A 16,989-nucleotide genomic window follows, 5' to 3' on the forward strand; every position below is an offset into this window, starting at 1 on the left:
ACGTACTCAACCATCCCGCTCATTCACTCACTCAACACCCCATTTCTTGGAGTAGTATCAGTAACGAAGAGTGTTTCGTGAGAGTGACGTTTCGATGCACACTCTTGTACAATCGTGAAGCATTCACGATTCTGTACGTCAGGGATTTCTGTCGAAGCGTGGCACTCATGAAATGAAACTCATAAAATAAGATATTATTACACTCACTCACTCGATCTGAAAAACCGGCACAAACATTCATCGATCAATTAGTAGTACCAATAATAGTCGTACCCATTAATCGAAATTCCCGTTTAAATCATGCGAGTCCCATTAAAAGCCAACGAGGCTTCTTCCAGTTCCATTAAAGAATCATATCCATTTCTGAATTGTGACATCATTCGGACGGTATCGGTTGTTTCCATCATGCCCTGTAATAACCTCGTTATTGACCTCCCCAGGAGTATTAGAAATGTATCCATCAGCAAGACTTATTAATTGCGCATCACACCTTGACCATTCTTCATGTCAATTCAAAAACATCGATTCAGCACATTGCCACCTTGCAATGATTCTGAAATCGATATCGGTTGTTTAGAATCAATATGTTTTCTAAAGGTCTTAGTAACATTGATTTTCTTTTAACATCTCCCGTTGTACGAACCTGATAAAGCAATCTGACTACCAATAACTACGTCATTAATGTCATATCTGTAGCGGGTATCAGAGAGCAGCCTGCTTGTCGAATCATTGAGAAAGGAAAACATAAGAGGCTAATTGTAGGGCATTTGTTTTGTGGGGTGCTGGAAAGGGTTGTGTCCTTGTCATTTATTTCGTGTCAAACAATTTAGAGCTGCTGCTGAATATCACCCTGTGAGACATTCTATATCAGTAGTAAGATTTTCCGCCGTAGGGAAATAGTTACTTGTCAACGTCACGTTTAAAATGTTGGATAATTGAGTGAGTGAGTGAGTGAGTATGTTTTACGCCTCTTTTGACAATATTCCAGCATTATCACGGCGGGGACACCAGCTTGTTTTGGAAGCTCTATCACTGATAGGGGAGACACAAGAGATGACGTTCTAAGATTATATAAAAGAAAACAAATAGCACACAGCGGGCACTCAAGGCTAAACATGACACTAACCAGAATTTTGGTTATGCATATAGTCGGGGTATCATTTGGGAAGTAATTTCATACTGTGACAAATGATAATAAGCACAATAATATCAGGCAAAACATTTCTCATTAAGAAGGGGTTATAATTTCATAAAATACATGAATATGGATATTCTGAATCAGCCGTTTGACCGACTTGATCGGCTGCTTTTGCAAATTATTCCATTTGTCCAATATATAGGAAGGTGAGCTACAGTGCCGTAACACTGTTTGTTCACGATTTGATCGGTATCGCAAGGTTATTGGTAATCAATAGCTCGTAACGATTCATTCAACGAGACATTAATGTTCAATGAATGCTATCGTGATTATGCTTTAATATAAACTCTAATTTAAATGCTTGGCATTTTCCCGGTGGTAACATGATCACATTCTAGCCGACTTTGACGTGAACGTTATCATTTCCGGCAACTGATGGTCTGGTACCATATGATATTGAATGTCTGAAAAAAACATTACGCTACTGTGCAAAAGTAACAGCCTTTCATCATCTACCCGTTCATGGCTTCTGTATATTTTGTGTAACTAAGTCGATAATATTTGTGATTGCACATTCTTGATAGTACAAATTCTAGTACATATTCTGAACTCTCTGCTAACGCACGGGAAAAATCATATTTGTGAATAGCCGTGCATGTATGATTGTTATTATCAAGGCAGAGAAGTAATGTAAGTACTTAATTGGTGGCAATACGGGGTCTAGAAAAATCTGGAAGTAATATTCTGGATATATTCAGAAACAGCCGACGGGGCTGTTCCAATCAACGGATCGGTTTGCCATTAATGTCAGGCACTGTGATGACCTTCAGTTTCCACTTAAGCCAATTATCATGGTGAAATATTTATTGGCCCTATTAACGTTCAGTTGAAGACTGTCAACCGTACCTGTCACAGCACTTATCTTTACTACGTATGATTCTACGAACCGGCCATGCCAGGTTCAGTGTTGTTCGTTTATGTCGTCATTGATCTGATTCTAATATTGTTGTTTTGCAGGTTCCTCTAGCAAGGAATGGTAAGTGACTTGATATTTATACCAGTCGATAGAAATCAGTGTCGAACTACACAATTATCAAGAAAGTCAGTAAACCTGACCACCCGACCCTGTTAACAGCATTGCACGACAAGCACGGGTTGCTGAAGACCAATTTTAACCGGCTCTTTAAGGGTCTCATTGGAAGGTACTTTTTCTGATTGTCACAGTGGATCTCGAAGAACATCCATTGTCAAACAAAAAAATTGCTTTTTCAAACTGCAATGTAACATTCAATCAAGAATATTAAATATCATTTATTGTCTAACTGAATTTCACGTTGTGAGATAACTTTCTCGAACTGTGCGCAGCCGAGATTATCTTCCATTGTTGGGAGTTTATTTTATATATTTATACTTTCTCGAACATTATCGTATGTTTTCATACTGTAGGGAAATATTCCCGAAATATAATATGTTTTTATGACCATTTATTCTTACACTGAATTTGCATACTTCACTTTCGCGAACGACAATAATATAATCAATGCCAGTTATTGAATGTAACCAGGCTGTTCATGAGTATTATTTGGGAGTTATTTTAGACAATTGATGGTAAAAGTCATTTTGCCTGACGTATTAAACCCACCACCCCGAAATAAATACGCAAAAACCACAACAGTCCCAATAAACATAAAACCAATCATATGTTCTGAACTTTTCTTAAAGGCGTGCTACTGCTAACAACCCCGAGACAATATACGATCATTTGGTGTAGGTCGAACGTAGTGTACCCGTGGTTATAACCAAAGTATATACTTGCAGCATCTACATTAACTCACTTAACTGATATATCGTACCATAACTTAAACTGACTTGCACACACGCACGCACTCCAAGACATAAATCCGACTGTACGAGTACACACTTGTTTATTTTTGAATTATTACAATGACCATGCATGTTTTAACAATACAACGCTCTAACATTTGCACGCATGGGCTGTTGGGTCAGTTGCCTGTGAAGGCCAATTGTTCAATTATGTAGGAATACCATTCAATATGTACGCTAAAAATTGGACGTGAAATAGCCTGCCATGTACTAAATGGGTTCTTTCAGAGTGAAAAGAACGTTGAAAAGTGTTGAAAACAGACGAACTACTCCTTTTAATGAATAATAAGGGAAAGGTCTTGTTAAAACAGCAGATCGCATTTCAAGACGGTTTATGATAAGTCGATGTACTTCGACAACTATAACTGACATAGTCATGTCTCGAATTACTATTTGTACTGTTTACACCTGATTTGGGGATTGTGTGTTTTTCTCAACTTGTGAGTGACAACGCCGTGTTTCTTTATACACAAATTAAGCTATAATCAAGTTTAATGGTACCACGTGCTCAGAGTTGCTTCCCTTCATACAGCCAAAGTAATGTATCGCATAAATTTAAAATGCTTATGACTTCAAAATAAAATGTTGCCAAAAGTCTAGTACTGTGCATAGAAGTCGCGGGAAACGTTGTTAAATTTGGAATGTTTATCTACGTACCAATATAATTCAATGTCAGTCATGATGTGGGTTGAACTGTGGTCTTCATATAGAATATACACTTGACTTGCGTCCATATGTCCATGAATTTGGATGAAAGAAAACAATGATGAATCCTGAATAAATCCCGGTTAATCTATCCTGATCGTAGGATTTGTTTGTTTGTTTGTTTACTACCTCCGCACTCAGCAATATTCCAGCTACGTGGCGACGGTCTGTAACTAAACGAGTCTTTTGGAGCAGACAATCCAGTGACCAACAGCATAACCTTCGAACTGTAATTGGGATACGATGATATGTGCCAACCAACTAAGAGTGCCTTATAACCAGATTCCGATATTCGCCTGTTACGACAAGCACCAACTGTAACGCGGGTCTTCAAGGCTCCTGGCCAGGCCTTCAAGGCTCCTGGTGAGGTCTTCAAGGTTCCTGGTCAGGTCTTCAAGGCTCCTGGTCGTGACGAAAGATGATCGGGTGGTCCGAAATGTCAAAGGATTACAATTACAATACAAAGGATCAGAGGATTAGGTTTCGTTTTGATGCTATGTCAGCCATGGAACGTTATGACATGGAATCTGGTTTTGATGCTATGTCATTTGGAACGTTATGACAGCGTAATTAAAGCTTGACATTTTAAAGAGGTAATCACGTTTTTTGTGTGCTTTTGGCTGCCAAAATACCATGTTTATTCCTAAAGAAGGCTATTAGTCACCACAAAATATTCACAGAAATCTAGTTATGACATAATAACTCTTGTGACGATCAACCGACTATCATTTTAAAAAAAAAATATATAATACTTTTTCAGTGCAAAAGGTGCCAGTAGATTCAGCAGTGATGGGACGACCTGTCAGGCGTGTTACACAGGGACATGTTGCAGTGACTACGGTAAGATTTGATAATGTTAGCAACATTTTAACAGCAAACGTTTAGCAACACCCAATGACAAAGGACACTAAACAGAAAGAAATGAGGATAAGAATCACTTAATAGTTTTAACCTTTACTTTTGCCGTTTTCGATTCCGAAGCTGAAACAAATAGTTTTGATATCATTACAAAATGGAACGCCTGTGTACTACAAAGTGAGAGGCGTGATCAGTGAAGTTCGCAATCAACAGGAAGAGGTCAGTATCGAGTGTGTCGGCCCTCAGCTTGCTGTAAGGCCACATAACGCTTTCTCAAGCTTCTGATGAGCTGCCGAACCTGATGAAGGCTGGCGTTCCCCTGTTCCATTTGAAGGGCATTGCTAAGGTCGTGCATGGATGTCAGGGTGATTCTCAAGTATTTTCGAATGGCACAAGGTCTGGTGACCTGGCTGGCCATGCTAAGACAGTGCTGTTGTGCTGCAGCAGATTTTGAGTCAGGCGAGCATTATCCTGTTGGGAAAGGTGTGCGTGACTCACCAGATCGCAATATCGCATTTGAAATATGTGGTATTATAATGCCAATGCAGTTGCTATAACATTTTTAAATATTGTGATACTGCAGATTTGTTACATTTTGAAATATGTGGTTCTGCAGTGTTAATGCAAGCGGTATAACATTTTGAAGTTGGTGTTACCGCAATTTTAATTCGGTCGATATGACTTTCTGAACTTTGTTGTGTTATTGTATACTGTATACACAAATGCTTAGTCTCTGAATATGTATAATTGTGATAGTAACAGGCTAACCTATATAAACTGGAAAAGAGGACGAGGGAGATCAGAGATTCAGAACCTGTGGAAATCCAGACTTGCTTCATTTAAGGCTTTTAGCATTGCAGAGATGGCTTGGTAGTGTGGAAAATAATGCGGCTCAGGGACTGTGTGACGGACTATAGACTGTACAGCAACTTCACTGATGTCATGCTGCAATGCATCTTTGGGCTGTGGCTACCTGCCACAAAATACTTCGACACGTCTGACAGTTTATGTAGAATATTTCCTGTTTTCTGTCAACAGTGAGGCTGAAGCCGAACTTTGAAATGTCGTACCAAGTGACTGAGTTGACGGCAGACCAGGCCAGCAATGATGATATTGTATACAACGCCACAGCCTGCGTGTCTGCCGATTGTCCCTGTGACCACATCGTGTACACACTTGAAGACGATACCAACACGTTCAAGATCGACCCTTCGACAGGCGTCATCCGGGTTTTGGACTCATCAAGGCTCAAACGTCAGCACTATACCGTCACCGTCATTGCTGAAAACAAAGACGACAGCGACACCAATGCCGTTGAGATGACCTTGAGCATCAAATCCCTTGTTGGGGAGGCAAACGACGCATACAGCAACGGCAACAACAACGGCTACGAGCACCACATATCAAAAAGGGTAAGTGAAGCTTCCCAATACGATGTAATTGAAGAAATCAAATTTGTCTTTTATGAAGTAACATTGTCTAAATGGCATCAAGAATCAAAACGTTTTCAGTGCGTTCAGTCGTTCAGATTTGGAACTATTTCATTTGATTCGACACAGCAACACATCATGCTTGAAGCGAGACACAGGCTTCATAGTGTGTCGGTGTATTTTGTGTCAGTTTAGTGAGTGAGTTTAGTTTTACGCCGCACTCAGCAATATTCCAGCTATATCTGTAAATAAACGAGTCTGGACCAGACAACCTGGTGAGAATTGATCTGCGCAAGTAGCAGCCAAAGTCATGTGCCAACCAAGACAGCGAGCTCGGCATTCTATCCGTCGCCTTTTACGATAAACATGGGTTACTGAAGATCAATTCTAAAGTGGATCTGTCAGTCTGTTTAGTTTGGATGTTAAAATGTGTCAGATCCTGATCACTGAAGAGTGGTTCAATATTCCCTTGTCCCCGAAAATACGGAAACATATAAACATGCGTGTGTGGAATATAAGAATGCATGTCGTTTACACATCTAAATATTGCAGTGTTAAATTCTGCAGATCAAAGACAAAGAAATATTTAAAAAATGGAGGATATGTATCTATGACATCAGTCGGTGTGAAAAAACATTTCAGGATTTGATGTCATGTTTTTTTCGCTCTGCGATCTACATGTCTTCTTATATATTCGTATACCTCGTTTCAGGCTGCAGGCGATCCACCGGCAAACGTAACATTTGACCTCATAAAACTGGCTCCTCACACCAACAAGACGGAAATGAGAGTTGGTCAGAAGATTTCCTTTGAGTTGACCATCACTTTCCCCACGGGCACAACGGACATGTTAGTGGAGCTATTCACCCCTGACAACGAGACCATTATCATGATGCTTTGTGGTGTGAAAGTAAAATCGAAGGGGAAAAACATTCAACTTGACGGAACTGAAGTGCCGGAGCTTCACAGTATTGACAATAACCTATACGTAAGTCAGATAACGTCACGAACCGCGTATTCCTGATTCCTATTTGTCTGCGTGAATTATTACTGTTTTGCGGGGTTGAGTGCATCGGTGATTATTGTTTAAAACAGCATTTAGCAAAATTCCAGCAATATTAAACTGGAAATAGAAATGTGAAGACCATTTTACCACGCAGAGAAACATACCATCGATTATGTCACAAGACAACCCAAAGTCCCATGTCGATTCCGAAATATTAATACAATGGAGGAAACGAGTATTTCTGCGTATATGCCCGCTTCTTTTTCACAAATACAATGATAAAGTTCCCACAGCAATAAAAATCAAATTCATTCAGTCATTTGTTTTGAATCCCCCCATCTATTATTTCCGCTCACTATGTACTAATGTGTATTAAATGTTAGTGACCAGTCGTGATCAGATCGGATTATTTCGGGGTTACGGAAAGAGGTGACGAATTCTGAGGGAACAGGATGATTTGGGGTTCAAGTCAGCATCTGAACGCAGGACATTATAGGCAAGTAAACAAGACCCTGTTATTCCCATTCAGATTGATCGCGCCGTCATCAACCTCGGCAACGTGACCAATAGCGGGCTCGACACAGCGAGTGAAGCGAATAACCAGATCGTCATAAACTACGACGCAGTAATGCTGGACACCGTTCCCAACAACGGTAGCAAGTTCTGGGTTAGCGCTGGCGCCGAATACAACGACGAAGCCGACGTGTGGGTTGGTCAAGCCAGCTTTATCTGCATTACTGATGTAGAGGTAACGTATGATGTAGAGGTAAAGTGTGTGTGTGTGTGTGTTTGAGAGAGAGAGAGAGAGAGAGAGAGAGAGAGAGAGAGAGAGAGAGAGAGAGAGAGAGAGAGAGAGAGAGAGAGAGAGAGAGAGAGAGAGAGAGAGAGAGAGAGAGAGCTCCATTCCAACTGAATACCGGCGGTGTGTAAATAAATCGAGTCTGCACCAGACAATCCAGTGATCAACGACATGGGCATCGAACTGCGCATTTGGGATACGACGGCATGTGCCATTCAAGTCAGTGACTCTGACCACCCGATCCCGTTAGTCGCCACTTACGACAAGCATGGGCTACTGAATATCAAGAGAGACGATGTCGAGGATACCTTCGGCGTGTTTGTCAATGTATGATGTTGTTGTCTGCCTGCTGTCCCAAGCGGGCGCGTTAAAATACACATACAGGGCATAGCTTATGTCTGCCCAAAACACAGCCTGAACACAGCCTGAACACAGCCTGAACACAGCCTGAACACAGCATCCCCATGGTCTAAACGTGTAGAGGTTACGCTTTCATTCTGAAGTTCAAACAATTTCTTTGAGAACGACATATATCACATCTGGGATTTCACTTTCTCTGTAAAGTACAAATTCTTGTACTCTTTGGGTTGAGTCCCATCCGGGATTCGAACCCACACCCTCAGAGTCAGGCACCTAATCACTAGCACACAAAGTCAGCCGCCGAGCCCGCTCAGCCACCGCGACTTCCACGTGACTTCTTTGAGAGGCGGGGACAGTGAGGAAGTAATAACTGGCTGGATAACTGTGTTCGAACCTCCACCGAAAAGTCGCTGTCAGAGCGAAAACGAAGGTGTTCATCCATATGGTGTTATCCTCCCTTAGGTTTAAACACGTTCAAGACAAAACTTATAATCACTGTGTATTGTTCTGCTAATGTATATATAAGTGTTTAACAAATTTGGTCAAACATGCGTAAGATGAATAGGTTGCAGTAAAACAGAGGACGTTACAGCGAATTCACAGATATATCGAATTATTATTTTAGCTGTGGCAACTCACTAATAAACTCACGGACAAAGGAAAGTATAGGACTGGGGAAAAATCTTAATGAGAAGTAGACATGCCGGCAATGTTGGCCCCACTCGCCAAAACGCAACACGTTCGAACGGTGAGAGTGATGACGTCACAAATGTGGAAAGCATGTTTCATGCTCCTAGCACAAAATGCACGAGCATAATTTTGGTATAAATGGAATGCATCGGTCCCGTCATATCACAGCTGCTGAAAACACATTCAAAATATACAACTAACGCCAGGACCGAGAGAGGGCCATAGGGATGTCAGGCTTGGGAGCGACGAACGTCAGATATGGTTGTACGCCACTGACGATAACAAGACTCCTCCGTCGATCCTGACAGACAGGTCGAACACAGGACAGCCCAAGGAAGAGACGTCCACGTGTAACCAGCTTACGTGAAGATCACCGCATACGCCTGATACACCTCCGAAATCGATTTGTTACTGCACCGTAAACGACCGAAACAGCGTTGGGACGTCACATCAGTCGTGTACTGTCCTCAGGCAGTTTGTGACCTGGTGAAATACATTGCTGTCGGCAATTCCGTGGAATGAGACTAACGCAACAACATCGACTTGAAAGATTGCAATGGGCAAGACTAGTGCACATCTGGCATGTGCGTGTTTGGCGTAGGGTCCTCATCACCACAGAAAATGACGGCCGACAGAGAGCTTACAGGTGACGACGTGCACGTTTTGCAGCAGTCTGCATTCAAGAAGTCAGCGAGTGGTGTGATGATATGGGGAGGCATTATTGGCGACCAAACACCACCCTTGTTCGTTATTCAGGGGAATTTCAATGTTACCAGAATCAAGTCTTGCAGTCTGTTGTCTCGCCGTTCTTGGCGACCAAACACCACCCTTGTTCGTTATTCAGGGGAATTTCAATGTTACCAGAATCAAGTCTTGCAGTCTGTTGTCTCGCCGTTCTTGGCGACCAAACACCACCCTTGTTCGTTATTCAGGGGAATTTCAATGTTACCAGAATCAAGTCTTGCAGTCTGTTGTCTCGCCGTTCTTGGCGACCAAACACCACCCTTGCTCGTTATTCAGGGGAATTTCAATGTTACCAGAATCAAGTCTTGCAGTCTGTTGTCTCGCCGTTCTTGGCGACCAAACACCACCCTTGTTCGTTATTCAGGGGAATTTCAATGTTACCAGAATCAAGTCTTGCAGTCTGTTGTCTCGCCGTTCTTGGCGACCAAACACCACCCTTGTTCGTTATTCAGGGGAATTTCAATGTTACTAGAATCAAGTCTTGCAGTCTGTTGTCTCGCCGTTCTTGGCGACCAAACACCACCCTTGTTCGTTATTCAGGGGAATTTCAATGTTACCAGAATCAAGTCTTGCAGTCTGTTGTCTCGCCGTTCTTGATCAATCTACCAAATCGTGTATTGTTTCACTTAGGCAATGCAACTCCCCATATAGCTATAGCAACGAGAAATTCGCTTAATCAGAATAACGTTAATGTCCTACCCTGGCCTTCCATTGTAACGTTGATGTTTCAACACTGTAACTTTGATACTTACCCCCTGACTGTTTGAATGTCTTTTGTCACCTTTACGTTCTTTCAACTAGGTGATGATTTGTACTCACAAGGTGCAACTGACTTTGCTACACATTACATCTATTACAAAATCCAAACCACGTGTTGTTTCTGTTTCACTGATCTTCAGACCTGTGAAGGTCCGGGATAGAACAGACCGTCAGCACCCTATGCTTGCCATAAAAGGTTACTATGCTGATCTTCAACATGACCTAAACTTTCTTTTGCCCATAAGTTTACATCGGCCACAATGGGAATAATAAAGTGCGCCTATTAGGAAGTTCTTTGATTGTTGTTAAACAAATCACGATTATGCAGGTGCGTGTGGCAATGTTTTGAGAGAACTGTATTTAGCAATGGATTGTTGTTGCACGAGTAATAATGTAACATGATTACCAAAGGCTTGCTACACGAGTATTAATGTAACATGGTTACCATAGGCTTGCTACACGAGTAATAATGTAACTTGATTACCATGGGCGTAACCATGCAGGAAACGGAAGCTGGTCGTGAAATTACAAGTGATGACGAAAAGAAAAACTTTTACGAGACCCATCCTTTTTCACAGTCCAAGCTTTTAGGTGACCCATCCTTTTTTACAGTCCACGCAAAAAAACATGTGGACATAGGAAATCAAAATATGTATGGAACTGTGGTGCACTCAAATACAGATCAGCACAGTAAATATTTAATTGAAATGAACACAAGCTATTTGAAACCAGAAATGGCTCTTGAATATACGCTTGTCACCGTAAATTTGGTTTCGGAAGTAAACTGGGCGCCGTCTCGCCGGGAACAGGCCCTGTTGCGTGAAACGAATAAATGACAAAACAAACCAAAAAAAACCCCAAAACCGTTGTCGATTTGGTACACTGAATTGTTTGACGTTTGACCGTTCACAAAATTATACCACTAATGAACAACATTCAGTACTCTAGGACATCATTAGGTTAATGGGATGATCCGTGGGGGAATGCGTCGACGTCAGATAACGGCACATTTCTATTGAAACCGAAACGCTATTTCAGCTCAGCGGAGACGTTATTAAAAAGAAAAAAAATGAAAACATGAAGTCCCGCCCACGTGCAAGACCTCCACCCTTGACCCCACTGCGACAGGACAGATAGATACGAGTGACCCATCTCTGACAGAGGCTCCATAATGCTGTGGCCACCGCTCGGACCATTTCAGGGTTGATATCCATCCATGCAGTGATGGTTACGACCTTAATGGGATACGAACTCGTCTCGAACTCCGCCCAATACTGATACAACGTCATAGAGAAAACTGTCAAAGTTAGTGTCGAAATCATGTTTGTTAACCTCGATTGTGGCTGAACACTGTTGTCAAGATATCCTGTTGTGGCGGACGTCAACGCGTTTACAAACGTCCTGGAAAACGTCATGTTCATGGACAGGGATCACTTTGGAGTTGGCCCCGTAATAATATGGGATTGACAATTGCACTTCGGAGAGCCACGTTAGTTGTTGAGGGTAATTTGGCAGGTATCGGTTACTGAGATTAGGTTTTATGTCTGTGTGACCAAGGATTGATATCTCTAACAGGATAATGCTCATCCTCACAAGGCTCGAGTTGCCTCCTGAAAAGCAGCACAATCTCCGAGAACTGCCTTGGCCTTCACAATCAGGAACTTCTGTAGGAGGCTTTTCCTGTAGAGATTATGTGGGAAATGGAGCATGTGGGCCGTGTACCAAATCCGTCAGAAAAGGTTCATGACTTAAACGCTGAGAACATACAGAAATCGTCCTTTATTAAATATACCTCCAGTAAATCATAAAGGGAGATACGTTTTCCCGAATTTGGACACGAATGTAGCTGAAACCCAATCCTAAAACGTTCATACTCTAGCGAGTCAAGGTGATGAATGCGTTCACGTCTTGTGTTGGAGCTAAACACACCATCCTGTATTACAGAGGACCTAGTCATTATAATACTTATGCGATTTTACGTTATTTGTAAAATACTTCAGGGTTCTTCCACAAAAAAAATCTCATCAAAGTTTCGATTCGGACAGTTGCCAGTTCAGCGTAAAACAACATTAAATATGTACGTTTCTCTTCACAGACATTCTCAGCGACACCAACCATCAACTTTACCGGTCCGGACCAGATGAGCATCGGAAGTTCGGCTGTATTCAGGGTGGATATATACATGCCGTACCCAGCAGTCACACTCAGCTTTGACGCGTTTGCTCCCCTCAATACCAGCAACGTCATGTCAATCTGCGCTGTAAAGGGCAAGGACGTCGCCGTCAACTACGACTGCGGCTTCGACATAACATCCCCCACTCACACGCTTCACAAAGAAGGCAATGTCAAGGGCAACTCTCGGGCACACCTTGAAATTGGCAAGGCTATCAATAAAGGTAAAACTCCATCAGACATTGACTTCATATGTATTTAGATCGTTAGGTAATAATTGTATTTACTGTACTACCTTCATGGATCATCAACATCATTAACCCCGATATGAGCTGTTGATGTTTGTTGTCCTTCAGCAATAGTGCAGCTGTATGGAGGCGGTCAATCCTGTGATCAAAGGCATGAGCATCGATCTGTGCAAGTGAGATGCGATGACATATGTCAACCAAGTCGGTGAGCCTGGCCACCCGTTTATCGCCCCTTCCAACAAGCATGAGTTGTTGAAGACAAATTGTAACACAGATCCTCACGGGTACCTAATGCACATGACATGTATGTCGCATCATAAATCAAATAATGTTCCTTAATCCAGGTATGAGGGAGGCTGGCAATTCAGACGCAGACAATCGCCTGACCCTTGAGTTCGTAGCTCATCTATTCGAGGACGATTCATTTGTGGGACAGGACTACTGGCTGGGAGCCGCGCTGGAGATTGGAACCAACCAGATCTGGGCAGGGCAGCTCAAGATCACCGTCATTGCCAAAGTACCCGGAAGTTCAGTAAGTAGACGTTTTACATCTTCGCTTCCGTCACAGCATTGAGCTAATCTCCAGTGGCTTATCTGGACTTGATCTTTCGAAATAGTTCTTCTCGTATCACGCAACATAGATTGGCATTTGTAGCTTTGCAGTATAAATCTCGAAGATGTGTTTTTCCTTAAAAACTTATGCAGTATATGATGTATGAGTAGTGTTTTACGCCGCCTTTAGAATTATACAAGCAATATCACCACAGGAGGCATCACAAATGGGCTTCACACATTGTACCCTTGTAGTGAATCGAACCCGGGTCTTCGGTTGCTTCACTTTATACAGCACAAGGTGTGGTAGGATGGTTGTTAACCGCTACACAGTCAGCGTTTGTTGTATATTTCCCAGGGAGTCGAGAATGAAAACCGCACACTGATACGTGGACCGTTATACTAACCATCGTATTGAACAGTTTAGGTGAAAAGCAGTGAAAACAGTTTATTGATCTGTAAATTATCCATTTATCTTTAACCAAGACGGGGGTCACCTTCCCAGTGCCAAGTGCAGTGACTGAGAAGACATCTGAGAATAAGCCCGTCATCATTGAAGCTGTGGTAGAGGTACCGGAATCTTCTACGAATTCCTACAAACTTGAAGTGCTGGGGCCTTTGGATGGTTCCCAAAACCCCTTGCTGCAAGTGTGCAGCGTGCGGGTGTCCTTCGCCGGCAATCACCTCCCATGCGTTGACCTTGAACTTGAAGCGGAGTATAAAATCAGGTAGGAAAGGAATAACTGGGAGTTTAGTTATCGAGCGGTTTTAACAACATTCCAGCAATATCACGGCAGGGTACACCAGACACATGGGTTTTCTTCTCATACTGTACCCACGTGAGGAATTGGCGTGAGGACGAACGTTTTAGCTGCCCACCTCCCCGAATCACTAAGAGGGCAGTTATACACAGGCTTTGTTTAATTTCTGTTTTTAGAATTCATGCCATTGTCATCTATGTATTGTTTTCATCTAACCGTAAGATTCCGCAACAAAATAAACGACAAAGCATAATTTATGATGATTATGATAATTATGATGATGGAGGTAGTAGTTTATTCAAAGCCACAAACGTCAACACGCAAACTTCGAAGTATGGAGAAAGTGTTGTTATAGTTTCTGTTTCTTCGGATTTTATTGTACATTAATTTAGAGTAGAAACGCTGCGGTGGGTGAATAAGTGAGAGAGTGAGTGTGCTTTTGGTTTGGACCAACGTGCAGTATGTCTGGGCGTGTCAGGTTGATGCACGCGAGCACCGTAGTTGACGCAGTAAACCGGGTTTCGGTTTGTTCTATTAAACTAAGTGTTAGACCATGAAGAATCGAGGATTTGCCGGGAATCGGACCTCGGATCAGCGGATCCTGGTTAAGCTCCAAGGCTCATGTTTGCAAAAGCAAAGTGATGGCACATGGCATGTGTATATCATGTCCTTTGGATCTGTACCAACAAACGTCATCTAATAATAACCATTGATACATTGAGTGGATGAGTCAAGATTGGATTCGACTTTGAGCCCTTAGTCCTGTCAAAACTTGTCAATTTGATGTGTGAAGAAAGTGTTCACCCCTTTAGTGAATTCCACAAGCACACGCAGGTTATGGCCACCCTACATATATAAGCGGGTGAAACGAAAATCGAAACCACGATCACAGGTGTCTGGCTTGCCAAAGGGGCGTAACTCAACACTTTACCCAACTGGTCCAACCATGGCCTCTGTTACCGGTTGTGAAGTGTGAAGTACCACACCGTTCAGAGTTCTTACTGTCAGCCACTTTATACCTACCGCAATATCCTTCATACTATCAACAACGGTTTTGTTTCTAGATGTTCTCTGCGCTATGTAGTTGTACGTTACCATTCTGGTTATGTTATCATTTCAGGAAAGAAGGTGGAACGGTTGTAGATTCTGCTATCTTGGACTTGAAGCGAGTCACCAACGTCGGGCAGTGGTCATCTATTAACACAACTGCTGATTCCAACATGATTAAATTTCAAGTCTTGGTCAAAGGAACAAACATATCGTTAACTGGCGCTCCGCACAATGTTGACTTAGGCTTGTATGTGGAAGATACCAGAATACAACTCAGACAAGTTTCCATTGACGTTGAGGCTGCGTCACCGATTGCTGATGTCGCGGTAGGCTACCTTCCCCCTTCCCTTTTGTCCTGAAATTTTGCTAAATGGCCATTGAAACTCTGGTAAGAATGGAGAATGTGCACCACCACCCACCCACACTTCTCAAAAAGGTGTAAACAGAATGTTATCAAAGGTCATTTGACAACAGAACTGTTAATGGCCCGTCGGAATCAGCGGGCCGTTATCATTTGCAGCGGTCCGTTCATTTCTGATAACCAGAGGGCAGTTTCATGACAAGTCCATCCATTTTAGCTATAACACTATGACATATTCATCATTGTCAGATTTTGCCAGTGTGCAAGTTAAATGAGTGATATGATTAAGCTTTGACCTAGAGGAACGTTGACCTGGTTTAAATACTGAATTTCTTTCACGCGGAACAGTGTAAACGAGTTAAATTAGAACGGAGACAATTGTACTGTGTTTGACGAATTGGGAGCGTAAACCTGTGGGTATACAGCTGCAAATTTATTGTACATCGGTGAGATGTAAGCGAAACGTGAAACAAGGTTAATTCCCATTGCATCGTCTCCCTTGAAGTCAGGCACCTAAGCGCCAGCGCACAAAGTCAGCCGCCTACCCCGCTCAGCCACCGTGACTTCCACAAGCGGGTTAGGAGGCTAATTTTGTGTTGGCGATTAGATGCCTGACACTGAGGGTGAGGGTTCGAATCCTAGATGGGACTCAACCAAAAAAGTACTAGAATTTGTACTTTACTAATAAGGTGTAATCCCAAGTATGACATATGTTACAACTGACCACTTTGTAAATGGCACTGTGTAATCATACAGGGCTGTGTATGAGACACGCGAATACAAGCTTGTCGTGAATAGTCCTTTTACTTTAACAAATAACTGACCCATCACATTTATGTATCGGATGGCCAAAATGCCCACTGACTGTAGATATTGCAGGAACATTCAACTCACGCCAATGACCTACTTGGTGACCCTGAGAACGTGTCTCGATGTTCGCAGTATCGACCACTGTTTCGTCAAACTCCCTGATTCTGTTTTCATCGCGACGTTGAATGAAATTCAACAAATCATTCGCTTACTCTGGATTTTGTTTTCAGAATGACAGTGTTCCCACAATGAAGATGCAATATACGTCCGGCGGCGAGAACGTATATGTTGGGAGCGCCAGTAAAGTAGCCCTTGAAATAACCACAGCTAGAAATGTCTTACTCCCCGTCATGGACATCGAGTTCATCATGCCCAACGACACCGCCAGCGACGGCCACTCCCCGATAACTATTTGTAGGACGGAAGTCATCTCTGCTGGCAGGAACCTTCCCTGTGCAACGAAATCTGTTATAAACAAAGCTGTACAATACGCGTACAAGTAAGTAAGGTGACGTGCTGTTCCCATTGACGATAACGTCAGATGTATGTCGACTAACGTCGCGTTGTCAACCTGTGTGACGGTGGTCTAACGTAGTCTGACCATAACTTACATGCAAATGGTCCACATATCGGAGGACGATATCTTGCTTTCAAGCAAGTCA

General features: G+C 42.5%; 1 protein-coding gene across 1 annotated transcript in view; it reads left to right on the forward strand.

Moving 5' to 3' along the window:
• Nucleotides 1-16,989, forward strand: part of LOC137297347 (uncharacterized) — a 66,313-nt gene that overhangs the window by 30,535 nt on the left and 18,789 nt on the right. Inside the window, exons 2-11 of the mRNA XM_067829356.1 lie at nucleotides 2,156-2,174; nucleotides 4,488-4,567; nucleotides 5,624-5,997; nucleotides 6,728-7,003; nucleotides 7,551-7,769; nucleotides 12,469-12,769; nucleotides 13,138-13,325; nucleotides 13,832-14,073; nucleotides 15,227-15,482; nucleotides 16,558-16,826. Coding sequence (XP_067685457.1) covers nucleotides 2,156-2,174; nucleotides 4,488-4,567; nucleotides 5,624-5,997; nucleotides 6,728-7,003; nucleotides 7,551-7,769; nucleotides 12,469-12,769; nucleotides 13,138-13,325; nucleotides 13,832-14,073; nucleotides 15,227-15,482; nucleotides 16,558-16,826 — 2,224 coding nt within the window. The remainder of the gene's footprint in view (nucleotides 1-2,155; nucleotides 2,175-4,487; nucleotides 4,568-5,623; nucleotides 5,998-6,727; nucleotides 7,004-7,550; nucleotides 7,770-12,468; nucleotides 12,770-13,137; nucleotides 13,326-13,831; nucleotides 14,074-15,226; nucleotides 15,483-16,557; nucleotides 16,827-16,989) is intronic.

This window comes from Haliotis asinina, chromosome 9 (genome assembly GCF_037392515.1).
Source record: "Haliotis asinina isolate JCU_RB_2024 chromosome 9, JCU_Hal_asi_v2, whole genome shotgun sequence".
Lineage (NCBI taxonomy): Eukaryota > Metazoa > Mollusca > Gastropoda > Lepetellida > Haliotidae > Haliotis > Haliotis asinina.